Source organism: Thalassophryne amazonica, chromosome 11 (assembly GCF_902500255.1).
Source record: "Thalassophryne amazonica chromosome 11, fThaAma1.1, whole genome shotgun sequence".
Classification (NCBI taxonomy): Eukaryota; Metazoa; Chordata; class Actinopteri; order Batrachoidiformes; family Batrachoididae; genus Thalassophryne; species Thalassophryne amazonica.
Genome location: NC_047113.1, coordinates 27,460,076 through 27,480,161, shown reverse-complemented (window position 1 = coordinate 27,480,161; position 20,086 = coordinate 27,460,076). Strand labels below are relative to the sequence as shown.

The following is a 20,086-nucleotide window of genomic DNA, read 5'->3' as shown; positions in this document are numbered from 1 at the left end:
AATGAATGTGCGTACGGCACAAAACGGCTGAGTCGGTTTACCTGAAGGGTAAGCAGATAACTCGGCAGAGTTATGGTGTCTCTCCCAGGCTTTTATAGATGATGATGGTGAGTGATGGATGACAGCTGTCACAGGTGCTCCTGGTGAGGCGACTGCGCCCTCTGGTGCCTGAAACCCGACGACAGGCAGGGCGCCCTCTGGTGGTGAGCCAGCAGTACCTCCTCTTCGGGCGGCCCACACAACAATTATTATTGATTTAGAATAATTATATTTTATTAATAGTAAATACATAAAGCTGAGGATTATGCATTTCAAATGAATAGGATTAATGAATATGCATCATGTAAGGTTTATTTGGTAGGTTTGTATTAAAATTATCTAAAAGAATAAATGGAAATTTGTCATGTAATAAAATTACATAAATCTTAAAAGTTAGGATAAATATTCCTGTGAGTGCATGACCACAGAGAACAAGAACTCTCTTTGGTTCGTATGGTCTGCTATGAAACAGAAGTGAAAGTAAATGCTGGGGCAGGACGATATACATTTTCCGTATAGTCCCAACTTCATTGGGAATGATCAAGTGGTGAAGCAGTGGGCTTCAAATCCCCACCAGACTCAGGTCTAAGTACTTAATCCCCAAGTTGCTCCTGATGTATAGTTGAGTGCCTTGGACAGCAGCATGCACAGTAAATTTTGCAGAGTAAAATTTACTCTGCTGGGATAAGATTTGGTCCCAATCCAAATAGAGTTAAATATACTCTATCATAGTGTAAAGTCAAATCTTACTGGAGTAGAAACACTTGATTTGACAACATGGTAGAGCTGATTTCACTCTATAATAGAGCGTAGAGGTGAAACAACTAACCGAGTTAATCGATTAAAATCGATTATTAAAATAGTTGTCAACTAATTTAGTCATCGATTAATTGCTAAATAACTTTTTTTTTTTACCACAAATGTTTCATTTCTTCCATATAGTCAACCGAGCTTTGCTTTGAATCTTGAACCAATGAAGGAGTGCTTCGAGCTGCTGCTTCGTTGGTTTCATTTGTTTTATTTCGCTTTAATTTTTCCCCACTAAAACCCTAAAGAGCATATATCTGTGAGGAATATTTACCTTTTTTATGTTAAACTGACCTGTTATGGTCTTCTGAAACAGTTGGTAGATGTATTTTATGCTAACGCCGATGCTAACTCGTTAGCATGTCTATGGCGTTTTCATTGTTAAAGTTAGCATTAAGCTGCTGGCATTTCAGCATGTTTGTGCATTTGTTTTCTGTATAATAATTAATGGCTCAGCATTTGTTGTCGTAAAAGAGTCAAATGTATTACAAATTATAATATTTTTATTTATTTTTATTTATATATTAATAATAATAGTAATAATAACTAATAATGCTATAATAGAATTTTAGAGAAAGAGTCACATGTGTCATTGTGAAATGACCACGTAGTTTACAAGTTATACAGAAAATGTTGCACAAAATGAGTCAGGCTATAATGAGTCTTTAACTGGTTATGCTAATTGCTCATTTTCAGCAACAAAAATACCTGTTTTTTCACCATATGTTTTATAACATTTATATGTTTCAGTGTTGTTTTATGGCAACTCAGCACTTTAATAAAGCAATACCATTTGAAATAATTATTTTTGTTCTTTATTATAAACTGTTTTATTCTTTGTTATTTTATATTTCAACAGCCAAGGGACGTTTGACGATTTGTTGATTTTCAAGTATTTTAAGTTTTCAAATAATGTTCTGTTGTTAAATAAAGTGATGGAGGGAGAGAAAAATTGTTTCCCTGGCACATTTTAAAAAATCCCCCGCTAATCCAATTAATCGATTAATCGTGTCGAAACCCCATCAGATTCATTGATGGTCCAAATAATCATTTGTTGCAGCCCTAATAGAGTGTATTTAACTCTATTGGTATGTGAATGAATGGATGAATGTGATGCATTATTGTAAAGCACATTGAGCGACTCAGATGGAACAACGCTGTATAAATGCAGTCCACTTAACTCTTCTGGTATGAGGTTGTACTGTGTTATGCAGTATTGTGTGCCAGTGCCTTTTTTTATTTAACTTGTCCTAAAATGTGTGGCATCAGTTTGATCAAGGTAAATCATGGAATTCTAGAGTGTAAATTAAAATCACTGAAATTAAAAACATTGTTTTTACGCAAGACCAAATATGGCCATCGGGTATTGTGAAGACTTTGCATTCGTCCGTCTGTCTGTGCTCAGACAGTCCTGTTATTGCCAGTGTCTTCAAATTTACAGGGAACATTCTTGGGACATAGACCTTGGACAAGTTCAAAGATGGCTAACCTTGACCTATTTTAAGAGGTCAAAAGGTCACATTCTGTTTCCTATTTTTATGCTCATATGGCCGAGGGTCTTTTAGCATTGCTCTATTTTATTGTCTAGGTTGGTCTGTCAGCAGTGAATCTAGTTTATCCTCATTTTTCATTCAGTCTCTTTTGGAAAAAAACATAAATCAGGTTCAGCTGCTTATAAGAAGCTTTTATTTCTAAACTATCGGGTCAGTGAGGTGAGCGCGTTGGGGGGGGGGGGGGGGGGGGGTGTCTCCACAAAGCACAATTAATTTAGGCGAGATGAAAATTCATTTAAGTAAACCTAGAAAAACATTGTTTTTAATTCACTTCATCTTGTGCAGATCATGGTGTGGAAAGAAGGAGGTCAATAGATGACTGTTCCAAATAATCAAAGGCAAATAATTAAAGGCAAACATGACAACATTATGTAAAAAAGAAAGAAAGAAAAGAAAAAAAGAGAGGAGAGGAGGTAGCTTTCCCCCACAATACATGACATTCTTCTTAATAATCCACTTCTCCTTGGAAAATCCTTCAGATCCTGTTCCAGAGAGGTGTTAATGAAAACCCAGTCACTGTAAAAGAACTTGGAAAATATATTTTCTGTCTCTGACTGACACATGTGTGACCTTTGCCCCATCAGAATCACCTGTGGTAAATGTAAGACTCCGCAGAAGTCAGTGGAGGACAAAGTAGAGAGTATGACAGAGGAAACTCCACCTGACACAGAACATCCTCACATCAAAGGTGTGTTTGTGAAATTGCACATTTGAAGGAAACAATTCAGACTTTATCTGCTGCTCCCTTTCATTCAGGACTGTAAATACATGTCTTAACAATTTGTGCAGTACCTGTTTACATTACACTGCTTTATCGCTGGTTTTACTTGGTTTATCATATTATCTTATTGCTGCTGATCTCTCTGAGAGATCCCAAAGAAAGCAGCTTCTTATTCTTTTTCTTCTTTATCTGGAGTGGAGGTTTAATATCGCCTGTCTCCATCTTCCCCACCTTCTGCCTCTTTCTTTGTTTCATCTTGGTGTCCTTCCCTCACAGACAAGAGTTTCCGGGAGTGCATCCTGTCCAGGTTCTTTGTGTTGCACCTGATTTGGTTGTCGGTGATGCAACTCAGACATTTTCTGTTCATCGGCACCTTGAACCCGATGCTGCAGCGGCTGACCGATGGAGAGCCCTCACTGGGTATGTACATGTTATCTTGTTCAGGTCAAATTTCTGGTGCCACATGTTCCTCGTCAGCAAAGCATTTCCATGAAGCAGTCAACATGTGCATCACCAGTAGCTAATTTCCATCAAAGTACTGATTCACGTTAATATGCCACTTGCAGGACGCTCCTGGGTAGCTCATATTCCAATTCAGAGCTTAACCTCTGTGACATGTTGATTTGTCATCATCATATATCTGTCTTTTTCTTCTTGCATGTCCCTGCAGTGAGCCAGTACACCAATGCTTTTGCTTTAAGTCAGCTGTGTGGGGTGCTGTGTGCTCCATGGAATGGTCTCCTCATGGACAGACACAAGAAGAAGCCCCGTGCAGCAGGTACCACGGCTCTGTCTTTAATGAACACACACAGAAGATACTTTAATGGGTACAATATCAATTTATTCTGGGAGTTTGCCCAAGGGTCTTACATGCCAGTCAGCTCTTATATGTTTAAAAGAAATTTAAACTTAAGACCTGCACATTTAACAACCCGGAATCACGCAAAACCCACCACCATCCCTCACCACTATTAGACAATGACAGCACTAGATGGATAGATAATCCACTCTGTACCCTCCAGATTGTTAATATAACTCAAAAACAATAAATTCTGTCAAATTAGAGCAAATTAAAAATCCATATAATGAACTCAAAACCTAGTGTACGTTCACTCAAAACTGAAATTTGGTCAGCCAACCAAAAAGCATATAAATATAATTTGACAAAAACTAATAAATTTAGGTATAATAAACTGTTATTTTTTTAATTTGGGGAAAAAAATCTTTCAGTGTTGATGCAATACATCGATCCAAAAAGCAACTTTTCTCTGTGTAATATACCAAAGACATGTCTGCAACCTGCTGGATTTTTACTGGATGCTGACGTGATGATGAATTAGGAGCAGGTGTGGTTGTCAGTGCAAAGGATTTTGCATGAACTGAGCCGCAAAATAAAATGAAAGAAAGGGAGGTAGTCAAGCTAGGTATGAGAGCAAAGACGTATATTATTTTTATTGTTATTATGTTTTACAACTCAAATAATGCAGTCGTAAATCCATACAAACTTGCAGAAAGGATTTCTCTCCCCTCCTTCCCCACAGTGGAGCTGAAATGAAACAATCAGGACTGAATTACAGCTTTAATTCAAGGGTTTAAACAAAAGTATTGCATTGACCATTTAGAAATTGCAGTCATTATTACACACAAACCCTCCATTTTACAGATGCCATAATTAACTGATGAACTAATGAACACTTACAAGTCACTGAATATCTCCTGCTCTCCATTTACATGTACATCAATCATTATGACATATGAACAGTGTGGCACCCTACAGTAACTCTATCTGGATTAGGCAGTTCTGAAAACCACTGATCATGCAAAAAAAAAAGGAAGATATTAAGACACAAATGACATCTCTGATGGAGTTGTAGGCTTCTGTGGATGTCCAGTGGAGTCATGCAAAGGCTTGAGTGTCCCATGTGGCTTGTAGCAAAAAGTAGCTTGAATTTTGTATCCTCTTTTTATTGTATGAAGTCATAAAACCCTCTTTTTATTGTGACCAATGTGTGATAACACTGCAGGTAGCACACAGACAATGAGACACAATCACTGAGTTTATTGACTAAAGTGAATACTGGATGAGAGAGGAAGGGTCTGGGTGGAGAGACAGCAAAGACCTGAACCTGGACACAGCTGGAGACACACACAAGGGTTAGTCTGACAAAGAACAGTGCTTCACTATTCAATCAATCAATTAATTCAATCAATTTTATTTATATAGCGCCAAATCACAACAAACAGTTGCCCCAAGGCGCTTTATATTGTAAGACAAGGCCATACAATAATTACATAAAAACCCCAACGGTCAAAACCACCCCCTGTGAGCAAGCACTTGGCGACAGTGGGAAGGAAAAACTCCCTTTTAACAGGAAGAAACCTCCAGCAGAACCAGGCTCAGGGAGGGGCAGTCTTCTGCTGGGACTGGTTGGGGCTGAGGGACACTATTGTGTAGACAATTTCTTTTTCACTACAACTGGACTTTCATTTCACAGTTATACTGTATAATCCTCTTCGCCAGCAGCAGACAGAAATGAAATTCTTCATGATAACTGACAAAACCAATAGCTGAAAATTCATCTTCACTGCAACTGGACTGTAACTCCCAGGGTATGTAGACAAATCCACTTCACCAAATGCAGCTTTAGAGCAAATGGGTTTGTGATTCTGCGGGTGGGATGTGTCAGTTTAGATATGGGCCAAGGTTGTTACCACATGGATCATAAGCCAACAGAATCTTTAGAGAGCAGGCTGGTCTCAAGGTCAACAATAAAACAGGCTCGTGGTCAGGACAGGTGGCAGTCAGGACAGAGGTTAATCAGACAAGGTTTGGAACCAAGAAGACAGAAGAACAAACACTACAGGTGTAATCAGCCAGCGGGCTGTCAGAGAGGGTCTGTGGTGTTGTAGATGTGGTGAAGCGGTGCACCAGCACATGCTCACAGGTTTGACTTGACTGAATCACAAAGATTTAATTTGCATGACTCAGAGTCAAACATGTAAGGTGCAGGATGTGCACTCTGTGGGTGTTGATTCTTTTTTGCCTTCAGAATGTCTGCTTTCTTTTGGTGTGTCTGCAGGAGAGAGTGAACAGGAAGCAGATCTTCGAGCCTCGGTGCTTTCTCTCTTTGTGACACCGGTGCAGTGCATTTTGTTCTCCGTTTGTGCTGCCACCCCCTACCTGCCGCTACAGTATCTCACCTTCATCATGCAAGTGCTCAACCGCTCCTTCCTCTATGGCGGAAATGCAGCCTTCATTAGTTTGGCGTGAGTGTCACATACATGCACACATGGAGCTGAGCTTCCTGATTTTAGCGTTATTATGACTGATGGGTTTGCTTGGTAGAGGTGCACACTTTTCTAAGTGCCCCTCTGGTTTAAATGTATTTGCTTTTACTGATGTTTACCAGGGTTGGTTTATTCATGTCTCCGTCTTTTGCAGTATATTGTAAATTATTCACTTAGTTGTAATTGAACAAACTAAGTAATGGTACACATGGGCATTGAAAACATTAAGGGCTACAGCAATCTGACATTTGATCCCAATGGCCACGACTTTCGCTCATATAATTGACCTGGTTGACTTTACCTGGGCAAATCTGGTATGACCCAAGTGTGTGCTATATTTGGTCCAAATCACATTGAAAATCAGATTTCTTGACCTTTGCCAGAATTAATTTTTTAAGGGCATTTTCAGAGTCTTCACTTCAGAGTCTTCACTGACGGAGCAAGTTTGACCAAATATAGCAAAATAACCTGGCAGGAGTAGGTCAACATTAGACAGCCAGACATGCTTACCACCATATATGTGCCAAGCTTGGTGAAGATCAGAGTGAAAACTATAATTTTGACTTTTGACCCCAATCATCTTGACAAACAAACACCTTTAAAAACAATTCCGGGGTTGCCCTTCATCAAATGTTAGTGTGATAATAATACATACAGTAGTGTTCAGAATAATAGTAGTGCTATGTGAATAAAAAGATTAATCCAGTTTTGAGTATATTTCTTATTGTTACATGGGAAACAAGGTACCAGTAGATTCAGTAGATTCTCACAAATCCAACAAGACCAAGCATTCATGATATGCACACTCTTAAGGCTATGAAATTGGGCTATTAGTAAAAAAAAAGTAGAAAAGGGGGTGTTCACAATAATAGTAGCATCTGCTGTTGATGCTACAAACTCAAAACTATTATGTTCAAACTGCTTTTTTAGCAATCCTGTGAATCACTAAACTAGTATTTAGTTATATAACCAGTTTTTCATGATTTCTTCTCATCTGTGAGGCATTAATTTTGTTGGTTTGGAACCAAGATTTTGCTCGTTTACTAGTGTGCTTGGGGTCATTGTCTTGTTGAAACACCCATTTCAAGGGCATGTCCTCTTCAGCATAAGGCAACATGACCTCTTCAAGTATTTTGACATATCTAAACTGATCCATGATACCTGGTATGCGATATATAGGCCCAACACCATAGTAGGAGAAACATGCCCATATCATGATGCTTGCACCACCATGCTTCACTGTCTCCACTGTGAACTGTGGCTTGAATTCAGAGTTTGGGGGTTGTCTCACAAACTGTCTGCGGCCCTTGGACCCAAAAAGAACAATTTTACTCTCAGCAGTCCACAAAATATTTCTCCAGTTCTCTTTAGTCCAGTTGATGTGTTCTTTGGCAAATTGTAACCTCTTCTGCACATCTTTTATTTAACAGAGGGACTTTGCGGGGGATTCTTGCAAATAAATTAGCTTCACACAGGTGTCTTCTAACTATCACAGCACTTACAGGTAACTCCAGACTGTCTTTGATCATCCTGGAGCTGATCAGTGGGTGAGCCTTTGCCATTTGCCATTCTGGTTATTCTTCTATCCATTTTGATGGTTGTTTTCCGTTTTCTTCCATGCGTCTCTGTTTTTTTTTTTTTTTTTGTCCATTTTAAAGCATTGGAGATCATTGTAGATGAACATCCTATAATTTTTTGCACCTGCATATAGGTTTTCCCCTCTCCAATCAACTTTTTAATCAAACTATGCTGTTCTTTTGAACAATGTCTTGAACGTCCCATTTTCCTCAGACTTTCAAAGAGAAAAGCATGTTCAACAGGTGCTGGCTTCATCCTTAAATAGGGGACACCTGATTCACACCTGTTTGTTCCACAAAACTGACGAACTCACTGACCGAATGCCACACTAATATTATTGTGAACAACCCCTTTTCTACTTTTTTTTTTACTAATAGCCCAATTTCATAGCCTTAAGAGTGTGCATATCATGAATGCTTGGTCTTGTTGGATTTGTGAGAATCTACTGAATCTACTGGTACCTTGTTTCCCATGTAACAATAAGAAATATACTCAAAACCTGGATTAATCTTTTTAGTCACATAGCACTACTATAATTCTGAACACTACTGTATAATGTCCACAGGCCATATGCATTAGTGATGCTACGAGCATCACACAACTACATCTTAAACTGTGTGTGTACACAGTAAAACTTTCCTAAACTGTCATTGTATAACCCAGATATTCGCACTCACCGGACAACAGCAAAAGTCCCAATGCTTTTGTGTGATTTTCCATATAATGAACACCACATATACCTGATTGTGTATAACAAATTTTCACTCACAATGGACAAAATGTCCCACCCCATCGCAGTATATTTCTATTAAAAACCCCTTGCATGTACCAGACAGAGCAGTCTGGAAATGCCCACTCGCAACAGAGGTACAACATGACACTCCCTAATTCGAGGAAAGTGGGACCGTATTTCCTTGATTAAAAGCCTGTGCGTTTATTGTTTTCAAACCGTCCTCAGACCCAGCACCAAAATGAGGCAGGGTGTAATTCAAGACCGGTGATTATTAACAAAATGCTGCTTGTGTAATATGGTGTTACATTTCACAGATATCCCAGGGTGTCTACGTGGCTGCAAAACCTCTCCATACCCTGACGTGCACCTGCTTTAACAATGGAGGCCACAAGGGCTGTGATTGGTCACTTTTGCATTTTCACTCCTTCCTCTCCTGTCATATTTTAATACTTTTTGCAGTGCGTCCACTGATTACATTTCTATTATTGATCAAATACATTTGGCAGAAAAATCTGCAAATATGAACAAACAAACAACTTTACAACACAGAGTCAGAAAAAGACGCTTAAATGACCTGTAATTCATGGAGGGAAATTGTACGTCCCATACCATTTATTATATAAAGAAGTGGAGCTCATTGAGGGACAAATTAATCCAGAAAAAGACACTGTACCTGCTGCAAATTGAATAAAGATATGATGGCGAACTTTAAAAGGGTCACATGCAGTGGCGGCTGGTGAAAAACAGTCTTGGTGGGGCTGCTGTGCCAATAGATTCCCTTGCCTTGTCCAGTACAGGCATTCAAGTGAACAGTCAGAAAATTACTACAATTCCACAATAATCATTTCATGTCCTTCTCAAAATCAATAGTTTTACAGATAAAGTTAACCATTTACAGCTATATCAGGACCCATTTCTACTTTGGAAAGGAACAGTATCAAATACAACACTCAAGTTCTTGAGCAAAGAACATTTCACCATTTGACACCAATTACACACATAGTACACCAAACTGTACTGCACTGCCATTATCTTCAGACAAACAGATCCTGGGGTTCACAATGACACCCCGTTAACAAAATAGAAAATATCACCAAATTTACACTCTTTCAAAATATGGAAAAATTCTTCAATTGACAAAAGAACATTATGTACATACGACAATGTTCACACCACCTTCACAGAGAGAGAGAGAGAGAGAGAGAGAGAGAGAGAGAGAGAGAGAGAGAGAGAGAAAATGTTTGTGTGTGTGTGTGTGTGTGTGTGTGTGTGGTGTGTGTGTGTGTGTGTGTGTGTGTGTGTGTGTGTGTGTGTGTGTGTGTGTGTGTGTGTGTGAGTGAGTGAGTGAGAGAGAGAGTGTGTGTGTGTGTGTGTGTGTGAGTGAGTGAGAGAGAGAGAGAGAGAGGGAGAGAGAGAGAGAAAATGTTTGTGTGTGTGTGTGAGTGAGAGAGAGAGAGAGAGAGAGAGAGAGAGAGAGAGAGAGTGTGTGTGTGTGTGACAGTGAGAGTGTGTGTGTGAGAGAGAGAGAGAGAGAGAGAGAGAGAGAGAGAGAGAGAGAGAGAGAGAGAGAGAGAGAGAGAGAGAAAATTAAGGTAATATTTTGCATGAACATTACTGAGTTGAATGGAGGCAAACTAAAGAAGCTTGAAAAACTTAAATTAAATAACTTGACTAACTAATAACACCAAAACCTTTAAATTAAATTGGTTAAAATTAATTAACAGTGTAGAGGACAAAGCAAATGAAGTATACAAAACCACTTAATTAAATGCATTGCTAAACTTGGGTTTGTCTTACTATAAGTGTCTTGTGTGAACTCAGTGGCTGAGTTAGAATTTCTTTAAAAAACATGCAAATTGCTATTTTAGGCTTTTGTTTTGTTTTGTTTTTAAACTGAGCAAATAATTTGTTTTAGAGTGTGGAATACTCCAAATAATATTTCACTTCTGTGGACTGATCCTCATAACATGTAAAGTGAAATCAAAATACCAGCATGGCTGCAGTTTTGAACACTGTTACAAACAGCCCCGGCCTCCCCTATTACCATTATAACTGGTCTGCTGTCCCAATAAAGATCACAGCTTTGACCCCCTAAAACAAACAAACAAACAAAAAAACATCACTCATTCGTTTTATCTTAAATTTTCACCCTCGTTTCCACACCAGGAGCAACATTCGGGAATAAATCTGAGCAGCTCGTCAGCTCACCTGAGCTGAAGAGGTGGATGCGCTCCTTTCCATCCGCGCAGATCAGCAGCCTCCGTGACGTGTGCGCGCTGACAGTGTGAATTAAGTTTATAACGAGTCAGACAAACGTCTCTCCTCCAACCGGGATGTGCAACTGTCATTAAACCACGAGAAAGATCTGATGTGCGCACCTCCATGCGCCTCCAAAAGGATCCCCGCCAAACTTTGGTGTCATTGATTTGATTAGTTTTGTCCCGTTTTAAACCTCGGAAGAGTTCTTCAACTTACTCCAGCAAAACACACGGAGACAAAATAAAAATAAATAAATATAACCCAAACGTCGTCATCACCATCATCTCTTCCTGCCTGACTGACTGACAGCAGCAGCTGCAGCATCACGTGTATCACTGACTTTAGCAATCTAACGTTCCCGCATTTTTTGTAGCAAGGGCTAAAATTCCGGCGCCCCAAAGCCATTAATTTTGGCAATGTTGATTTGCCAAATATTTATTAATTTTCCCTAGCAACGACATACAATTGGTTATTTCGCTGCACTTCAAGGGCGCTTGAATGAGCGCCCAAGACGAGGAATGATACGTTCTCTGCTTCTGTCGGTGGAAATGCACTGTTGATGTTGTGAAAGTGTAGTGACACGGACCCACAACAGGGGGCGTAAATGAACGGACAATGAAAGAGTCAAATATGAACACTTTACTGTTGTGAAAAGCACAACCAAACACAGCAGATTACAGAATGTATACAATAACCAATTAACAAGGGTGACGTGTGGGCAGGCTCGAGGATAGAGGACGTCTGTCCTGAGAATAACCGGAACCACACGATTTCCTCCGTCACCGAACCTGGAGAATACTGGAGCCGCCAAATCCCGAACACCCCAGGTGGTCACCGTCTCCGCGTGTCGGATCCGGTACTGCTGGCGAGGAGCAGAGACAATCAGATGTGGTGTGTGAACACCCAGTACAAACAATGGTGGAAATTCCACCTCCACCTCTCATACAGAAAAGCTGGCACGTGCAGTAGTATGTGTACTTATCAAAAGTTTGGAGTGAAGATGTCAGTCCAAACCCAGCCTCCAGCTGCAAGCACTCACAAAACCGACTGCAAAAATATCACAAGCAAACACTGTCTGTGGTAGACAAAATAATGGCTGAGAACAAAGTACCTCCTAAGGTAGACGATATCTCGGCAACGAGGTGGAGATGACGTCCGGTCTTTATGGAGTGGGATGATGAAGTGTAGATGGGTGACAGCTGTCAAGAGATAATGAGTGACAGCTGTCACCCCCAGCTGTGTCCGTGGCGGCAGCGCCCTCTCGTGCCTGAAGCCCGCACTTCAGGCAGGGCGCCCTCTGGTGGTGGGCCAGCAGTACCTCCTCTTCTGGCGGCCCACACAACAGTTGAATGAGAGTCATTTGGAAGAAGTGTTGTTTTAATCATTCATATTACATGTAGGCACATACTATTAAGTAAAACTGACATTGATAATACTTTTTAAATATATATTATGACTTTTCCTCTCCACATCTAGGAGGGCAGCGCCCGAGCGCCCCCTATGGGCCAGCCGCCACATGCATGTTGACATCATTGCATGGCCACGGAGTTCTAGAAGCATAAATCATGCTTTAGCATTTTAAGGTACCGCTCCACAGTGGACTAGAAGAAAAATGAATGACTCAACTAAATGTAACCTTTTTAATGAACATGAAGTCTGTTGGGTTCGTATGGTTTACAACGAAACAAATGTGAAAGCAAATGCACCAATCACTGCTGGGGGCAGGGCGATTTGCATTTTCAATATGGTCCCAACTTCTTTGGCGATGTTGAAGTGGTGAAGCAGTGGTCTTGAAACCAGAAGATTCTCAGTTCAAATCTTTGTCAGACCAGAAAACCACTTAGTGAATGTGATGCATTATTGTAAAGCACTTTGAGCGTCTGACTTGGTTGGAACAGCGCTATATGAATGCAGTCCATTTAATTCTTCTGGTTTGAGGTTGTACTGTGTTATGCAGTATTACATGCCTGCACAGATTGTGCATCGCCCCTCCAGTGCCTTTCTTTTTTTAACTTGTCCTTCCATTTTTGGGACCAGTTTGATCAAGTTGAATCATGGAATTCTAGCGTATAAATTAAAATAATTGAAATTAAAATAATTGTTTTTAATTGTCTGTAGTGGTCTGTCAGCAGGGAGTCTGGTTCATCCTGATTTTTAATTCAATCTCTTTCTGTGTGTGTGTGTGTGTGTGTGTGTGTGTGTGTGTGTGTGTGTGTGTGTGTGTGTGTGTGTGTGTGTGTGTGTGTGTGTGTGTGTGTGTGTGTGTGTGTGTGTAGTTTCCCATCGTGTCACTTTGGGAAGTTGTACAGCCTGGTCATGGCTCTGTCTGCAGTGTTTTCTCTGCTGCAGTACCCCTGCTTTGCACTGGTGAACGGACCTCTGCAAGGAGACCCACTATATGTAAGTAGATGTAGTATGTTTGAAAAAAAAGTAGATTTTATGCTACTAATTTTGACACAATGTCCAAAATAAATAATGACTGAAATGAATTGCAACGAATTCAACTAATTATTTCTGAATAATTTCAAATAAATGAACATGTGAGAAAATTGTCAAATACAGAAGAAACTAGAAGCACTTAGAGAGCACAAACCTCCGCCAAGGCCATAGGGTCACTGACGTCACATGGAATACCCTTTGGCAAAGAGACTTATTCCACATCGTTTCACACATCTACTGTCATGTTTCAGATTCAGTGGTTAAACCCTTAGATCTTCAGCAAATATATATTATTATATTTATGTATGTATAAAGAGAAACTGCATGAACTACACAAGTTTTTTATTTTCTAATAAGTTTATTCAGTGAGGAGAACCAAATGCTAAATTACGAGGGCTGTCAATAAAGTATAGGTCCTTTTTATTTTTTCAAAAACTATATGGATTTCTTTCATATGTTTTTATGTCAGACATGCTTGAACCCTCGTGCGCATGCGTGAGTTTTTCCACGCCTGTCGGTGACGTCATTCGCCTGTGAGCACTCCTTGTGGGAGGAGTCGTCCAGCCCCTCGTCGGAATTCCTTTGTCTGAGAAGTTTCTGACAGACTGGCGCTTTGTTTGATCAAAATTTTTTCTAAACCTGTGAGACACATCGAAGTGTACACGGTTCGAAAAATTAAGCTGGTTTTCGGTGAAAATTTTAACGGCTGATGAGAGATTTTGAGGTGATACTGTCGCTTTAAGGACTTCCCACGGAGCGAGACGTCGTGCAGCGCTCTCAGCCACCGTCGTCAGCCTGTTTCAAGCTGAAAACCTCCACATTTCAGGCTCTATTGATCCAGGACATTGTGAGAGAACAGAGAAGTTTCAGAAGACGTCGGTTTCAGCATTTTATCCGGATATTCCACTGTTAAAGGAGATTTTTTTAATGAAAGACGTGCGGACGGGTCCACGCGTCGGGACGCAGCCGGCACAGGAAAAACACCTCCATGTTGATAACCATTTGTAAAATCCAGGCGGCTTTTGATGGCTTTCAGTGGAGTGAGTATATGAGAAATTGTTTAACAGCTGGACATGTTCCAACTTGTCCTTAAGGCTTCCGACAGAGGTGTTTTTCCTGTGGCGGAGCGTCGCGGCGGCTGCGAGCCGACGCTGCAATCCGCCCGCACGTCTTTCATTAAAAAAAATCTCCTTTAACAGTGGAATATCCGGATAAAATGCTGAAACCGACTTCTTCTGAAACTTCTCTGTTCTCTCACGACGTCCTGGATCAATAGAGCCTGAAATGTGGAGGTTTTCAGCTTGAAACAGGCTGACGACGGCGCCTGGGAGTGCTGCGCGACGTCCCGCACCGTGGGAAGTCCTTAAAGTGACAGTATCACCTCAAAATCTCTCATCAGCCGTTAAAATTTTCACCGAAAACCAGCTTAATTTTTCGAACCATGTCCACTTCGATGTGTCTCACAGGTTTAGAAAAAATTTTGATCAAACAAAGCGCCAGTCTCTCAGCAACTTCTCAGACAAAGGAATTCCGACGAGGGGCTGGACGACTCCTCCCACAAGGAGTGCTCACAGGCAAATGACGTCACCGACAGGCGTGGAAAAACCACACATGCGCACGAGGGTTCAAGCATGTCTGATGTAAAAACATATGAATGAAATCCATATAGTTTTTGAAAAAAATAAAAAGGACCTATACTTTATTGACAGACCTCGTATTGTTGTGTCTTAACTTAATTTTTGTTCAGCCTTTGTGACCCGTCTTCATGAAGTTAGATGCAAAAATGTTGAAATTGGCCCTATCCTGCAATGATAAAGAATCCTTAAAAAAATTACTGGATCCGGATAGTGTTCCGGATCATTATCAAAATTTAATGACTTCTACGTTAGGCCAAGATACACCCCTGGTAAAAATTTCATTGAAATCCGTTGAGGATTTTTTGAGTAATCCTGCTAACAACCAACCAACAAACAAACAGACATGACTGAAAACATACCTCCTTGGCGGAGCTAAAAATGAATAATATATTGAAATGAATCACAGGTTAATTGATACATTATTCTGAATGTATATCATTTTATGTCCAAATTATAACTACTAGTACCACTTTTATATGTGTATGTAAATGTAAAGAATCAAGATCATCCACTTGTATTCTTGATTCTGGTGCACCAAGACAATATTTTCTTTGAAGTAGTACATGGGTTTAGAACCTCAAAAAACCTACAAAGAATGAAAACATTATCTGCTTGTATTTGTTTTTTTATATTTGAATAATTTACGCCAATTGTCGTTGTTGATTGTGACCGTAGGACCTTTTTAGTTCAAGCAGGTCCTATGGTCACAATCGAAAACAGCAATTGGCGTTGTCGATTGTGACTGTAGGACCCTTGTGGCCAGAACGGCGGTGGGATTGAACCCCTACGGTCACAAATGGTGTTGTTAATTATGACCGTAGGACCTTTGTGGCTGGGACGGCGGTGGGATCGAACCCCAGACTGCTTGAACTAAAGACCAGAACTCTACCAGGTCAGCCAAAGGCGAATTCCCTGTTAGCTAAGCTAGCAGGAACATCTTTTAAATCCGGACTTCACCTTGCTACACAAGCAACATTGGCCTTGGTGGCCACCAGGACCCTGTGAGGAGCATCTTAAATCACATGGAAAGGCCAGCTTTATACATACTTGCCTGAACAAGCCCGGACATGTGCCACTGTCCCAACATTCCCAGGCCAGTTTCAACTTTATTTCACTGAGGTTACTCATGCACAACAGTTGGGATTTTCTTGTCATACTTGTACCATGCCTTTTGTAAACCCTGTGCCCAATACTCATGCAGATCTGGCTGTATCCGCTGTGGCGACCCCAAACAAGACGGGAGCAGATGAATGGATGACAACAACTTGTACCACGCCTTTGCTTCTTTCCTCTACCATCAATATCAATCAATCAATCAATCAATTTTTTTTATATAGCGCCAAATCACAACAAACAGTTGCCCCAAGGCGCTTTATATTGTAAGGCAAGGCCATACAATAATTATGTAAAACCCCAACGGTCAAAACGACCCCCTGTGCTTCCTCCTCATTTCTTTTTTCCATGTGTTTGCAGGTGAACATCGGTCTGACGCTGCTCAGCCTGCTGGCATTTATACACCCCGTCTCCGTCTACCTGTACTGTCGACGTCTTGCCTCTCAGCGAACACATTGCAATGGCGATATTGCTGCTGCTGTATCCTGCATAAAGAAGAGCTCATAACTTAAAATGAACCTCTTACCTCACATAATGCTGTTTCCTATTCAGGTTTTTTGGTTATAGCTTCAGCGTGGTTGTGTATACATGTCAGGCCTTTTTTAATGGCTTTATATTAATTAATATATATGTGCATAGGCTGTTTGACCGACCGATAAATCAACTGGCTGATAATATCTGCCGATATTAGCCTTTTCACAAACATACATCAGCTTTACGTTTGCTGATATGGAAACTTACTTAACTGAATAAACTGTGGAAAAATACTTTGTCTGTTGGAAATGGTGTCATTACATAGTTTTATTGGCAGAGGGCATGACAACTGCATTGTTTCCAACATAGCTGGGACGCCCATCAACCCATGATCACATTAAGTACAACAGACAAAGTGATCATCTGCAATTCCTTTTCAATCAGAGTGGGCGTTTTGCAGTGACAAGAGGCAAGTAGTCACTATTCGCCCTATTGACATACCCCATAATTTCTTGCATGCCAGAGGTGCTGCAGTCATACCAACATGGAGAAACCACATGTTGGTTGGAGGACAATTGCAAATGAACATTATACGACCAAAATGTAAATTTTTATGCTTTTCATAACATTTATAAGAGACTACATGCATGGGACTCCTGAACACTTGCTAAAACAAATATTACAAATACAACCCCAATTCCAATGAAGTTGGGACGTTGTGTAAAATGTAAATAAAAACAGAATACAATGATTTGCCAATCCTCTTCAACCTATATTGAACTGAATACACCACAAAGACAAGATATTTAATGTTCAGACTAATAAACTTTATTGTTTTTGTGCAAATATTTGCTCATTTTGAAATGGATGCCTGCAGCACGTTTCAAAAAAGCTGGGACAGTGGTATGTTTACCACTGTGTTACATCACCTTTCATTCTAACAACACTCAATAAGCTTTTGGGAACTGAGGACACTTGTGATTGGGTATAAAAGGAGCATCCCCAAAAGTCTCAGCCATTCACAAGCTAAGATGGGGCGAGGATCACCACTTTGTGAACAACTGGATGAAAAAATAGTCCAACAGTTTAAGAACCAACATTGAATCCCCGTGACCTTCAATCCCTCAGGCGGCACTGCATTAAAAACCGATATCATTGTGTAAAGGATCTTACCGTGTGGGCACAGGAACACTTCAGAAAACCACTGTCAGCTAACACAGTTCGTCGCTACATCTACAAGTGCAACTTAAAACTCTACTGTTGGGAAGGTGTCGTAGCACGGACCCACAACAGGGGGCGCAAATGAACGGACAATGAGTAAGCCAAAAGGTAACAATTTACTGTTGTGACAATACACAACTAAATATACAGAAATTGCAAAGTCAATTAACACCAGGTGACATGTGGGCAGGCTCGAAGATAGAAGACCCCGACGAGAGAGAGGCCGCGTCCCACACGGCCTCCACCACCAACGGTCTGAAGAACACCGGAGCCGCCAAGTCCCGAATCCCCAGGTGACCTCTGTCTTCGGCTGTCGACCCTGGTACTGCTGGCAAAAAGCAGAGACAAGATGAATGAGTGTAAATCCTTACACTCAGTGGTCTACAGTCTGTACACAGTTAGGAGGAGGACCTCCACCTCCGAATCACACACTCGTGCAGCTCCTAGTGTAGCCACTTATCTGTAGCGCAGTCGTCGTCGTCACGCTACATGCCAATTCCCAGATAAGGGCGAACACCACAGGATACCGGCTGCAACAGAAGTTCAGAATCCACTCAATGATATGAGTCAGCAGAGAAGTTACCTCTCGGTAGTCGATTTCTCGGCGGGGAGGTGGAGTTGCAGTCCGGCTTAAGTACTGGTGTAGATGAGTGACAGCTGGTGTGATGAGTGACAGCTGTCACTTCCTCTGGGTCTGGCGCCCTCTCGTGCTTGGAGCCCGCACTCCAAGCAGGGCGCCCTCTGGTGGTGGTGGGCCAGCAGTACCTCCTCTTCAGCGGCCCACACAACAGGACCCCCCCCTCAACGGGCGCCTCCTGGCGCCCGACCGGGCTTGTCCGGGTGACGTCCGTAGAAATCGGCCAGGAGGGCCGGGTCCAGGATGAAGCTCCTCTTCACCCAGGAGCATTCTTCAGGTCCATACCCCTCCCAGTCCACCAGATATTGGAACCCCCGGCCCTTACGACGGACGTCCAGGAGCCTGCGGACCGTCCAAGCAGGCTCCCCGTCAATGAGTCGGGCAGGAGGCGGCGTGGGTCCAGGTGTACAGAGGGGCGAGGTGTGGTGTGGTTTGAGACGGGACACGTGGAAGACAGGGTGGATCCGCAGCGAAGCCGGGAGACGGAGCTTCACTGCGGCCGGGTTTATGATCTTGAGGATAGGGAACGGTCCAATGTATCTGTCCTTCAACTTGGTTGAGTCCACACAGAGGGGGATGTCCTTTGTTGACAGCCACACCTCCTGCCCGGACTGGTACGTGGGGGCCGGGGACCGTCGGCGGTCTGCATGGGACTTGGCCCTCGTCCGGGCCTTCAACAGGGCAGAGCGGGCAGTCCGCCACACCCGGCGACATCTCCGAAGGTGGGCCTGGACCGAGGGCACACCGACCTCTCCCTCCACCAGCGGGAACAATGGGGGCTGGTACCCCAAACACACCTCAAACGGGGAGAGGCCGGTAGCAGACGAAACCTGGCTGTTGTGGGCATACTCGATCCAGGCCAGATGGTGACTCCAGGCCGCCGGATGTGCGGAGGTGACACACCGAAGGGCCTGCTCCAATTCCTGGTTGGCCCGCTCTGCCTGGCCGTTGGTCTGGGGGTGGTACCCGGACGAGAGACTCACGGTGGCCCCCAGCTCCTTGCAGAAACTCTTCCACACCTGTGAAGAGAACTGGGGACCACGATCTGAGACGATGTCCGACGGTATCCCATGCAGCCGCAAGACGTGGTGAACCAGGAGATCTGCTGTCTCCGGGGCCGTCGGGAGCTTCGGGAGGGCCACGAAGTGGGCCGCCTTGGAGAACCGGTCCACTATCGTGAGGATTACGGTGTTGCCCTGGGACGGCGGGAGGCCCGTGATGAAATCCAGGCCGATGTGAGACCAGGGGCGATGAGGCACTGGCAGGGGTTGGAGGAGGCCCGTCGTCCTCCGATGGTCTGCCTTGCCCCTGGCGCAGATGGTACAGGCCTGGATGTAGTCCCGGACGTCGGTTTCCAGGGACGCCCACCAGAAGCGCTGCTGGACTACTGCCACGGTCCTACGAACTCCGGGATGACAGGAGAGCTTGGACCCGTGACAGAAGTCCAATACGGCAGCTCTTGCCTCTGGTGGGACGTACAGTCTGTCCTTGGGGCCAGTCCCCGGGTCCGGGCTCCTGGTCAGGGCCTCCCGGACGGTCTTCTCCACGTCCCAGGTAAGGGCGGCCACGACAGTGGACTCGGGGATG

General features: G+C 42.6%; 1 protein-coding gene across 2 annotated transcripts in view; it reads left to right on the top strand.

Annotated features, from left to right (window-relative positions):
- The window catches only part of LOC117520842 (solute carrier family 43 member 3-like), a 35,291-nt gene extending 18,456 nt beyond the window's left edge, over nt 1–16,835 (top strand). The window contains exons 8-14 of one of the 2 annotated variants that reach the window (XM_034182177.1): nt 2,984–3,087; nt 3,270–3,281; nt 3,397–3,540; nt 3,791–3,898; nt 6,201–6,387; nt 13,255–13,378; nt 16,528–16,835. In XM_034182177.1, coding sequence (XP_034038068.1) covers nt 2,984–3,087; nt 3,270–3,281; nt 3,397–3,540; nt 3,791–3,898; nt 6,201–6,387; nt 13,255–13,378; nt 16,528–16,674 — 826 coding nt within the window. In that variant the 3' untranslated portion in view covers nt 16,675–16,835. The remainder of the gene's footprint in view (nt 1–2,983; nt 3,088–3,269; nt 3,282–3,396; nt 3,541–3,790; nt 3,899–6,200; nt 6,388–13,254; nt 13,379–16,527) is intronic. The other variant, XM_034182178.1, reaches the window with a different exon arrangement.
- Nucleotides 16,836–20,086: the final 3,251 nt, after the last annotated feature.